Genomic DNA, 12,524 nt, shown 5'->3' with positions numbered 1-12,524 from the left:
TTCACCGTTCCAAACAGAAACACGCACGCACGCACACGCCACCTGCAATTGTTACTGTTTTTTCCTCTTCTCCTCCAAGGTGATTTTTACTCACTCCACATGGAGAGAAAACAGAATTGCTTTTTCAATAACCATTTTGAAAAGGAAATGTTTCATTGCCCCAGGAGTGTGTACACATTAACCCCTTCCACCCCGGGCGAAGGGTTTCCTAAGTTTCCCTGTGGAAGTGAGAAGCCTGGCCCATCCACCCGGGGCAATCTGGGCGGGAAACGCAGCAAGATCACGGTGGGCCCTGAGCTCATGGAACTGACTGGCAGGACCCAACCGGGCCCTGAACGAGGATCTTCCCGTGGGCGTTAGGGTGACGTAGCAGGGAAAGTCTATGGCAAGTCTCTGAGGGTTCTGGAATAGCAGGCAGACTCTGGCTGCAAAAGGCCGGTTCTGAAAACCAGCCAGTCAGAAAACTGGTTTCTAAAATCTTTCGGGGGCATGAAGGCAGAAGACAAGATGTCCTGTACAAGATGAAAACAAGATCCTGAGGTCAAATTCCAGCTCTGTGGCCTCAACGAGTCCCAGAAGCCCCTGGCCTGGACACGGGGTGTGCAGTGAAAAGAAATGCCCCACGCTACAGAATGGGACCCGCAAACCTTGCCCAGCCTTTTACACTGAGAGTGCCGCCAGAGTGACCTGAGGTCTTTGGGAACTGTCCAGCACCCGCACAGGTGAGGAAGGCCACTGTTGTTACTACTGCTGCTGCTGTTACTGTTACTGTTATCAACGTTACAATTACTGCTGCAGATATGGAAAGTGGTTCCAAGGGAAAAGCGACTTCCCAACAGGGCAGAGCCAGGACTCAAGTCAAACTCCCCCAACTTCAAGGCCAGAAAATGCTCTTTCTTCCCCACCAGGCTGCTCGATAGAACTAACAGCAAGGCCCTCACCTAGGCCACTAGGCCTTGGAGTCACGGACCTGCTCACAATTGAAGGGGCCAGCTCAGCGGCCAGAGCTCTGGCCCCCTTCCTGGCACCACCATCAAGCCCACTCTGGGGCTCACAAGAGAGGCGAAAGCAAGCATACGGGGGCTCAAGGACGTGCCTGCCATCCCAGCCTGCAGCCCCTGGCTCGGACCATCATTTGTCCACAGTGATGGCAATCGGGAGCGAGGGTGTGTCATTCATAGTCCAGTGCCTGTGTGTGCCCGACAGCCCCGCAGCCTCACCTTCCATCTCTCCTCATTACCGCACATTACCAGGGGTGAAGCTGATTAACCAGAAAGCCCTGAGTCAGTCATTATCCCACCACACGGTTCACCTGCAGGCCTGCTTCAGCCCACACAGTTAGAGACAGGCCCACCGCCTGTCTGCGTCATTCTGAAGGACACCGCAGGGCGAGACTGCTGGAAGCGGAGCCCTCACAGGGTTTCTGATTCAGGTCTCCTGTCCATCAGGCCCCATCTCTACATGGGCCTACTGACCTGTCCCTCAACATCACCTCCTCTGTAACATCCCCCTTGATGCTGAGGCCACGTCTCCCTTCATCGGGGCTGCAGAACCTTCTCCCTGGCCTTGCAGAGTCTGAATCCATCATATTGCCCCTGGGAGCTGGTGCCTGATTCATCCCTCCCTCCCCTGGGTGCCTGGCACTGTGCCAGGCTCACAGTCAGCATGCAAGAATTATGTTGGATGAATGAGCATACGAGTATCTGAGAAGGTGAGTGAATGGATACGCGGATGCACTCCTCCTGATTACGAAGCCCTGTGGTCTCGGCCCAGTCTTTCTGGGCATTCTAAACTACATGAACTATGATTCAAATTCTGAGTTTCTGTGAGGACAGTGTGAAACACAGAGGGCAACAGAGGCGCTGATACTGAATGTCTGCACTAAGAAAATAAGGGCTTACTAGGAATGCTACAGACTCTGTGCCTGGGCCCTCACTCCTCACCACTCGCTTCCTGGGCGCCCTCACACAAACCCAGTCCCCTCTCTGCCCATACCACTACATCATTCCCCCAGGGAAAGGCGGAGACTTCACTCCACTTGTGGGAGAAAGACCCAAATCCTGACCACAGCCTACATGGCCAGACCCACCTCTCCAACATCAGCTCCCACCCGGCCTGGCAGCCTGTTCCCCGAAGCACAGCACCCTTCTGTTCTTCACCCCTGCCACTCCCCTCGCACCTCAACACCTTTGCACTTGCCTTTCCTTCTGCCAGGCACATTCTCCCACACCCGCGTCCCTTCTCCTGATTCAGCCCCACCCCTCAGGGCTCAGCGTCAGTGCACTTCCCCTCCAGGCCGGCTCCATCTCGGCTTTGTGCTTTTGAAAAACCTCAGACATTCCCTCCTCGGCACCTAGCCCACCTGTAATCCACAGTCTTTTGAGTTAGTCTTATTTATTGTGATTCTTCCACACATCTGTAGACTTCCTGAGGGCAGGTCCAAGCCTGTCTTGTTCATGAATATACCTCTAGTATCTGGCTCTGTGCTGTGCACATAGTAGACACTCATCAGTATTTGTTAAGTGAATGCATGACTTGCTGTGTGCCTTAGGCCAGTCTCTGCCTCTCTGGGCTTTGGTTTCCCCATCTGAAAACAAAGGGGACAGATGGTCTGTGAGAGCCCTCACAGGAGAGGCTGAGAGGCAGCCAGACTGTCACAGGATGGTGGTCCCGAGGCTTTGCGCACTCCTCACCACTAAGGTCCCCTCTGGCCCCTCTCCTCTCCATGACAGCTCATGCACACAGCCCATGTGGTTTGAAGGGCTCTTTCAGGAAATTCAGAAGTATTACCTAATTAGCAGGTAGTCCTAATTAACAGCCAGTCCTCACCACAAGTACCCGATAGAAGTTGGGAAAGTCACTGCTCACAGGTCTCTCTGACTCACCCACCCGATGGGAGCTCTCAGCAGGCAGGAACCATGTCTGAACTGTCCGTGTGGCGAGGAAACCAGCCCAGGGCCTGGCACAGCCTGGGCATCAGGACTAGTGTCCTGAATTGAATCTGGATCTTGTCCAGGCCCCAGGAGCCTCTCACTGGCACACCCTTTCTGATCCCGGCTCTGTGACCACAGCAGGGACGGTTCCTCTCTCCAGAGCAGAGCAGGGAGCTGCTCCGCAAGGGGTCCTCCTCCTGCTTCCCTCAGCTGGGTGTTTGTCCAGTAAGACTTCTTCATTTCCAGACTCTCAGACCCAGTGTCGAAAAGCATGGCAGGGCAGCCTAACGAGAGGGCTGGCCGGGAGGTACCACCAGTACCATCGTACACGGCTATGGCCGCGGGGTACTTACAGATTTCCGCCTTCACCCTGACGGGATAATGACCCAAGACCACCTCAAATGGCTCAAAAGATCATTACACCCCCTGTGGAAAGAGCCCCGGGAAAGTCCACCATTCAGCAGTGGCAGAGCAGCCAGACAAATCATGTCCCCTCCCGGCCAGCAGGAGAGTCAGAGGCACCAGGGCAAGAAGTCACCAGAGCCCCTGACTTCAAACAAGCCCTCCCGACCTCGTGGGATGCTGCAACCAGCCAAGGACCGCCGAGGGCAAGGAGAAGCCGCCTCTGAGTAGAAGATGGTGTTCTCACCCGCACCCAGCCAGACACCGTGGGAGGACCACCCAGGCCTGTGTCGGGGCAGAGGTGTGGCAGGAGGTGAGTCATGCAGCATACCTGCTCGGGCTTGATGGGCTCCGTGGTGGTGAAGATGTCCGAGTAGTGCTGCCTCTCAAACACGCGGTCCAGCACCTCCAGCTGCTGCTGCGTGAACAGGTCTCCCCGCATCTGCTTCCGGAGGAAATCTCTGCCCGGCAGTGAGTGGCCGTTCGGCACCGGAGACTCCTGAATACCTTTGATGAGCATGAGAGAGGAAGGATGAGCGCAGCTTATACACATTGCTGAAGACAGACATGTCGGACCCTGGGGCTGGGAAGAGGGCCTGAGAGACCCACGAGCCCAGAAGCAGACAAAGGGGTCCTGGCCAAAGTCACCCTGCTGGTCAGTGCAGGGCCAGCCTTCCACATGCCAGGCCCTGTGCGAAGCCCTTTGTACATGCATCATCTCATCTAATCCCCACAATGACCCAATGAAGATGATATTATTTTCCCATTTTTCAGATGAGAAAATTGAGGTCTAGAGAGATCAAGTGATTTGCCTGAGGACTGGAGCTCAGGTTGACTTAGAGGCTTATCCTGCACTGGCAGTCCTCTTGGAGGTACGGTTTTGTCCCAGAGCTCATGCCCTTGCCCGGGTCATTTGTGACCACAGCACGGAACCAGTCTATGGAATACTGTTAGGAAGGCTGTAGGGAAACAAACACTCTCATACCATTCTGGTGGAAGCTTACTGGTCACACACCTACAATAGACAATTTGACAAAATCTTTCAAGATCACAAATGCACATTCCCTTTGATAGAGCAACTGCACCTCTGGGAATATAAAATAAATTATAGCTGAACTTACACATATGGGCAGTGATATAGGTTCAGGTTCTAGTGGCAAAATACTGGAAACAACCCAAGAGTTATGTGGTAGGGGCTGGTTAAGTCACGGTATGCCCACACCAGGGAGTGCGTGTGGCTGCGAAGAGGAAACGGGGTGCCCTCTGTGAACTGATATGCAAAGAACTTCAAGATAAATTTTATATGAAAAACGAATAAGCACAGTAAAGTACAGCATGTACAATTATACCTTCTGTGTATAAAGGGAGAAAATAGTTTACACAATGCATTATATATGTATATAATATGCCTGTGTGAATATAATAAATATCTATTAATATGATACACTATAATTATATAAAATATACTAACATACTATACATATATAATATATATTATATAATGAATATATATGTAATGTATATACTGAATATACATATTAAAATGCACTTTACATGAAAGGCACACACACACATAGGAACTCTGAGAGGAAACAGAAGAAATATTTATAATGGTTACCCATCCAGGGAGGTAGAAACTAAAGGGGGATGAACACAGGAGAGAGGGACTTTCTCAGAGCATGTTTGTTTTGTTTTGTTGCAGAACTTTAAATGCAATGCCTATTCAAAAATGTAAATTACCAAGAAACTATAGGATTAAATTCTCGGTGTGTTCTTTATTGTTAGCTCTTCATACTGTTAATAATCTCTGGTGATGATGCTTACATGTCAATGAAAATATTATGAATTATAAAAAAAAAAAAGCAGCCCTGCCCTGTTCGGCTCAGCGGTTAGAGTGTTGGCCTGCGGTCCAGAGAGATCCAGGTTCGGTTCCCGCTAAGGGCACGTACCTTGGTTGCAGTTTGTCCCCGGCCCTGATTGGGCCGTGCGGGTGGCAACCACTCGATGTGTCCCTTTCACATCGATGTTTCTCTCTCTCTCTCTTCCTCCCTCTCTATCTGAGCAAAAAATGGAAAAATATCCTCGGGTGAGAATTAAAAAATATATATATAAAAAAAAAGCAAGTGGGATGGAATATCTTTTGTGAGCCTGGGGCTTGAACTGTTCAAAATGAGAGCAAACAAGGAGGCCAAAGGTTTCCAGTGAGGGAACAGCCTCAAGGGCAATCATCCCTCAGGGTCCCTCCAGGACCAAGCTGCTCGTGCACGGCCACGTGGAGACACTGCTGGAACCCAGGCCCAGAGGCACAGCTCTGCCTTGGCCACTCGGAGCCCTCCCTCCGGCTCGCTGCTGACCTACACTTCATTCAAGTCGAAACCCCACCCATGTGAGGAATGAGGCCAAACCAGGGGCTTGAAGCAGCAGGATATCGTGTCACTGAGATGCTGCCAAAAACTGTCCTATCTGGGAGCAACTTCAACACAGGGTCTGACATTTGAACAAAGACACCAGCTTTGGGCTTCATAGGAGTGTTGACCTTTCAGAGAACCCCAGCATCTTCTATAAGAAAAGTCTTCAGAAGTGGCTCATGAGCACCCTGAGAAAACAAATCCCAGATGAATTTTGACCAGAGAGGATACCATAGGCTGGGTCCCTGCCCTGCCCATAAGACATCATCCTCATCAACGTCATGATGCCCCTTCTTCCATAATGGCCCATCCCCATGGGCACCAAGACTAGCAGGAGGTGGGAGCTCATGGCCCAATCTGTGTCTGCCCAGCGTGTTCTCCCATTAGTTGGCATCCACCAAATGATCCTCTTATCAAAAGTACTGTGCGTGTGTGCACAGGTACACACACACACACACACACACAGGAAGAAAGCTCAGCTTGCTCCTCCTCAGCTCTCACTCTGGCCAGTCATCCTGGCCCCAGCCACTCCTGCCAAAGCTTGACCTTGACTTCAATCCAATGGTGTTCCAAAATTTCTCCATGTCAGAGAGATCACATCCGCCAACTTCACTTATATTCTCCTCTCCCCATTCCCCATCCTGCCAGCCAGACCTAAACTCCTAATGAAGGCTCCTTCCTTTCAGCCAGCTCCTGGCTATTCCCACCAAGGCCTCACCTGCCCCCATTTGGGCAGGGCCCACCTCTTCTCTCCCACTGGGGCCCCCCATCAGAAATGCCCCAACTCTCCCCTTCCAGGAGGTCTCTTCCTGCCCGCCAGGCCATCCTCCCACAGATGTCCTGAGGCTCGATCCCTCGCCCATGGTGATCACAGGCTGGGTTCTTTGCCTTCACTGAGGAAGCTCAGAAAGGCTGGCTCAGCTGAGCGCTCCTGTGTGCAAGGTCACTCTGGTCACCGAGCAGAGCCCAACACAGAGCAAAGATTCAGCAGAGGCCAGCTCAAGTGCATGCACTAGGGGTCCTGGAGGCTGTCCCCTCAAGGACACCACACATAGTCCAAGAAGAGACAGCTTCGCTGGGACCTGCACTGAATCTTCCAGGAAGAGGACCTGTGTCCCGCTCTGGCTTTCCGAGTCAGCCACAGCCCCCAGAGCTGAACGAGTGGCTCGCCTGTCCTGGTGACCCAGACACTCAGAGTGGAGGGCTGCGGGCTGGGAAGAGCTGCCTCTCCAGGCACTTCCCCAGCTGTACGGCTCTTGCGCGTCGCCCCGGCCTGGCCAGCACCTCCACGTGCTTTCTCCGCCGAGAAGGGGGATGAAATCTCCCCGTCACTTTGCACAGGTGCCTCAGGCCTGCCATTTCCTTAGGGGTACTTCAGACACTCCTAAACACATAATCACTTCTTCATCTATTCCACAAATACTGATAAAGTGTTGACTCTGTACCAGGCAATATTATAAACAACAACAGGACACAGGGATGACCAAGAAAGGCCCCTCTCTCCAAGCTACGAAGGGCAGCCCACGCTAGTCAGGTACTCACACAACAGCTCTCTGACGACAAATGGTGCTTACTGCTGAGTAGAAAAGGTGTCTCGAAATATTTACATATGACCATTTTTAATGGGGTCCTCCAAGGGGAAGTCATGCTTGAACTGAGGGTGGAGGGCGCAGGTCAGCAGGGCAAAGAGGGCAGGGGTGGGCAGTGTGCCAGGCGGGGAGACCGCTTGTATAAAGGCTGGTAGATGAGAGGGAATAACAAGAAAACAGGGAGTGAGGAGAAGAGACCCCCGAAGACTAGAGAGGCCGGCAGGGGTTTGGCCAGGCAGCCAGGGAGGCCCCACAGAGGATCTGAGGCCTTGCTGGGAGAACAGGGGCGCCATGGCAGGGGGCTAGGGAAACAATCCCCCTTCATATTCCTCAGACCCAGGGCCTGAATCACTAGTTGCTTTGGATCAGGCCATGTTTTCTAATCCCTGCTCCCAAGTTTCCTCTTTGGAAAGACTAGGGTGCCGGCAACATGAATTTTGCATTTGTGGGCATGTGAAGGTGATGTGTAGGGCCAGCCTGTCAGCCACAGGTGGTCCACCATGCCCTCACGAAAGATGAACTATTCCTCACAGTCACGCACAGTGTTACCAGGACAGACACAGCCTGCAAGCTCACATGTCGCCTCCTCCAGGATGCCTTCCTTCATGTCCCAGCGGTTTTCCCTTTGACCACTTTCTCCTTGGACCTTTCACTTTCACCCTGTACTATTAGCTACCATGTGTGTGTGTGGGGGGGGGGAGTACCCCAGTTAATTTATCTTGTCTTCTCCACAGGGAATATTTCTGGAATAAATGAACAAATTAGTAATACACATGACAACCACCTTCCCTGCACAGGTCTGGTCTGCAAATGTCAGGATCCCTCTGTCTGACCTCATTCATTCATTCCTTCTTCCCTCAACCGGCCTTAGTGAGCAGGCACTGTGCTAATACTAGGCATACAGTGATGGGCAAGAGCTGGCCCAGCCCTGGTCCCCATAGAATTATGTCCAATAGAAGAGGCAAATGTTCACTGAAAAATAATCAGACCAATAAAGGTAAAAGTGTCAACCAGTATAAACACTCTGACAGAAAGGCTCCGGGTTCTCAGGCCAGGAGCACAGCTGATCTGCCTCCGGTCCGCACACGGCAGGTGCTGCTCGAGAGACCACAGAAATGAGCACCAGGAGATGCTCCCAGCACAAAGGCAGAGCTGAAGCTCCAGGCCAGCAGTGTCTCTCATCTGTGCTGCAAAGATGACTTCACTGGGGAATGTGGTTTTGGAGACAGACTACAGAAACACTCGGACCCATTTTACTCCCGGGAGAAAATCTGAACTCACAATGTGAATGTTATGCTTAAATATATGGACAGACATGGGCAAAAGTACAAAGGTATAGAGGGGGCATGGTATCTTTAAATCTTTTTTTTTCTACTCCAAATCAAATAATATGTAATAGACCCAGTGCTGGGCTTAGTCAACCATGGCTGTCAGAATTAACATTCTGGAAGCTAGCTTCAGGGGAGCAAGGGGCAGGAAAACCCGTCTCGGGGAGCAAAGAAATGCTGGCTTTAAATTTCAGGTTAAACCAATGTTATTCACAACCCGGCTTTGAAGCTAAAAGCTTTACACAATCGGGTCTGGTCACGAAAAGGGGGAGGAAGCAAAATAGCCTCAGATTCCCATCTGTCAAGAGAAAGCTGTCTCTAGTGTGTCTTAAAAGATCATAAAGCCATTGCGTTTTCTTCAGAGCACAGCAGATTCAAAGGTTTTGCATTTTTCTTGGAGGGTTCTGGTTTGTTTCTTTAAAAATCATCATGTACTTTATGTCTACAGATGCTCACTGGGAGGAAAAAATAAATAAAAACAAACAGGAATCTCCATAATCCCTTCTGGCATCATGGTCACTGGGATGCAACCCCTGCCGGAGGCCTAGGAGCCCCAGAAAAGGAGGCTGGAGCCACTGGGCAAGCCCCCCACCCCTCTTGGAGTCCCATTTCTCTACAGAGCCCAGCCAAAACCTGAGCCCTTCCAGAGCCTCCTTCATCCTCACAGATGCTCCCTCAGCATGGCAGGGCGGTGGCAGAGCCCAGTGGGAAAAGGGTTGGGAGCCAGCAGACCTGGGTTCTAGCCCCAGCTCTGCCCTTACTTGCTGTGTGAGCCCAAGCAAGTTCCCCTCCCTCTCTGGGCCTCAGGGACCCCATCAATAAACTGAGGAAGCTGAGCCAGTCACTTCTAACTGTTTTCTCCTCCAAAATCTGCCTAGATTTTGTCTACTAACAAGTATTAAATAGGCATCAACTAGTCCCCATTTCAGTTGTTTGTGCAGTCTTTATAGGAGGTCCCCCTCCCTATATTCATTTTACCCTTAAGCGACTGCCCAATCCTTCCTTCGCTAATACTTGGTTTAGGAATGGACATGTGAAGAGAGTAAGGTTGTTGGGGGGCTTCTGGGAGGAAGTCAGAGACAGGAAGAAATCTCTTTTTTTTCTTCACTGAGATACATTTACCCTTAATCTTTTTGAAATTGTGAAAAGAACTCCCAGATCCCGCCATTATTGTTTTTATGCACGACAACATTCCTGACGCCCCTCCTCCAGGGTCCAGGGTCCTCTGCAGAGCTGGCCTGTGGGGTTCCATGGTAGCTGACATCAAGCCTGTTTGCTGCTTCTTCCCCCAGGACTCTGGCACCCATCATGCCCCCAGACCTGCCTCCCCTGTTGAAAATGAGGAGACAGAGCCAGGTTGTGGCAGGACATCTGTCACAGCAGTCTAGAGCCAGTGTGGTTGGGAAGACTGAACTGGTGTGACCTAGGACCTTTCCAGCTTGAATCAAGTGAGCCAGGGAGCTTGGGGTTGATCTCCTTAGGTGGTGGCAAGTGCTTAAAAGCAGTCTACAAAGCAGGGACCAACCAAGTTCAGACCAGGATATCTTGCAACTTTAAAAAATTGTTTCATCCCTGGCCGGTGTGGCTCAGTCGGTGAGAGTGTTGGCCTGTGGTCCAGAGAAAAAATTGTTTCACATAGAAGCATGGAACAGATTGACGAATCTCAGAGGGAAGAGGGGGTGGCGGGAAGAGATTAACCAAGGGACTTACACACATATATGCATAACCCATGGACATAGATGATAGCTCGGTGAAGACCTGGGGTGGGAGGGCAGGAGTGATGCAGAGGGGGTCAATGGGGGATAAAAGGGGGGACATCTGCAATACTTGCAACAATAAAGATAAATTTTAAAAAATATTTTCTAAAACAAAGAAATTGTTTCAGATGCAATGGAGGCTTTCTGAGGGCAATCATGCTCTGGAATTTCTCCATAGGAGGGACCAGTAACAACTACGGGTTATAAAAGAAAGGACATGGGGTATTTGTTGTGGGACTATATTAGCAAAATGCCCTGCACACAATTGAGAGAACACGCTCTGTCTCTAGCAAAGAATGAAGGGATACTGCCAGAGATGATGAGGACGCAGGATTCTCCAAGCGCCCCTGACCTCACCCTGGATGGAGCACTGCTCAGGGCTCGGCCCTGAGCCAAGCTATTTTTGCATCATTAAATTTCACTGATCTTCAGAACAATTGTGTGAGATGTGTCTTCTTGTCCCATTTTACAGATAAGAAAACTGAGGCTCAGAGAGGTTGAGCAACGGAGGCTCAGCTGGAACTTATACCTAGGTCTCTTGCATTTCCCTTTACTTTCAGGTCAACTACTAAGACCAAAGCCCTGTGTTTCCTCGTCTGTATATGGGAAACTATGATATGCAGGAAACTCCCTGGGGCTTTTGTAAGGATTAAATGAGATCATCCTTGCGAGGTGCCTAGCAGCATACTGGCACAAAGGTAGTCCGACAGGACTAGCTGTTGTCGTCATCATTTCACCAGGAAAACCCTTCCTTCCAAGGCTTCTCCAGGACACAGCCCAAGCCTTCAGGCCTCCATGATCTGCCCTTCCAGTCAGGGTCACCCCACAACACCATCCCAGCAGGCTACTCTTCATTCCCCAAGTGTCCCTTCATATACTCCCCGACACCACCACTCATTCCGTTCCCTCTGCTGGCTCACCCTGCACCCAAGCTCAGCCTAAACCCCACCTCCTCTCTGAAGCCTGCCTCCAAGTCCAAAGGCTGAATTAATGCTCCTGTCTCCTGGGTTTCTCAGCAAGCTGCACAGGCCACCACTACCACCTGGGTTTTACTCCTCACAACTCATCCTGTGAAGTCAGTCCTCTCAGAATCCCCATTGTGTAGCTGAGGAAACTGACAGAGACAGTAAGTAACTTGTTCAAGGTCACAGCCAACACATGGCAGAGCACTTGCACACCTCTCGACAATCTAGAGTAGAGCTGAGCACTGACGGATGTGGTCCAGCACACCAGGGAAGCCTAGACATCCCAAACTCAGACAGGCCCCGGCTCAAATCCTCACTCTGTCTCTTACAAGCCTATGATATTTGAGAAACTTCTTAATCTCTCTAATCCTCAATTTTTTCATCTATAAAATGGGGCAATAATGATACCTGCAGTTGGTGAAAGAACTGAATGAAGATAATGTAAAATCCTTGGCATAGTACCTGGCACATAATAAGTGCTCAATAAACATGAGTTGTTTATAGCAGTATTATTTCTTTCCTTCTCTGCTAACAGTATGAGCTCTCTGAAGACAGAGCCCATGTCTGACTCACCTCAAGCCTAGGAGATGCTAATCAAGGAGTTGCAGGCCTGAATGGGTCAAAGGATTTCAGCAGTAGGATGGTTTCTGGCATCATCACAGAACTCGGTAGAAAACCTTGGAGGGAGGGGGCAGTAACCTCCATTATATCAGTTATCCCAGAGGAAGAAACAACTAATGGTTTATGTTCTACCTACTTCAAAGAAAGATCTGAGGCAGTTCATACACTTGTAAACAGAGCAGGATAAACTACCAAAACTCAGTTGAGCTCTCAGCTTCCTGGCAACACACACCAAAAGGAAAACACAGCAAGTCATATAGTGCTCAGAGTCCAACAAGAACAATAAAGTGTCAGTAATTCTTCTACTCAAAATAATTTACAGAGCTTCTATTCTCTGCCCACTGGTGTTTGGATGTTTTGGGTGACCTGGAGAAGACTAACAACGGAAGGGGGGGTGCTCCTGAAGGAAGGACCATCCGAGCCAGACCTGAGATAAGGGGAGGGGACAAGGTGCTGAGATAAGGGGATAGGATTACGGGTAGAGACAAGAGTCAGTTGGCAACATTCCCAGAGCATCTTCT

At 50.5% G+C, this 12,524-nt stretch overlaps 1 protein-coding gene across 6 annotated transcripts in view; it reads right to left on the bottom strand.

Moving 5' to 3' along the window:
• The window catches only part of PAX5 (paired box 5), a 167,497-nt gene that overhangs the window by 99,488 nt on the left and 55,485 nt on the right, over positions 1-12,524 (bottom strand). For all 6 annotated transcript variants that reach the window (XM_036260991.1, XM_036260992.1, XM_036260993.1 and 3 more), the window contains one exon: positions 3,667-3,842. In XM_036260991.1, coding sequence (XP_036116884.1) covers positions 3,667-3,842 — 176 coding nt within the window. The remainder of the gene's footprint in view (positions 1-3,666; positions 3,843-12,524) is intronic.

Source organism: Molossus molossus, unplaced genomic scaffold (assembly GCF_014108415.1).
Source record: "Molossus molossus isolate mMolMol1 unplaced genomic scaffold, mMolMol1.p scaffold_m16_p_14, whole genome shotgun sequence".
NCBI lineage: Eukaryota > Metazoa > Chordata > Mammalia > Chiroptera > Molossidae > Molossus > Molossus molossus.
This window is presented reverse-complemented; position numbering and strand designations above follow the sequence as displayed.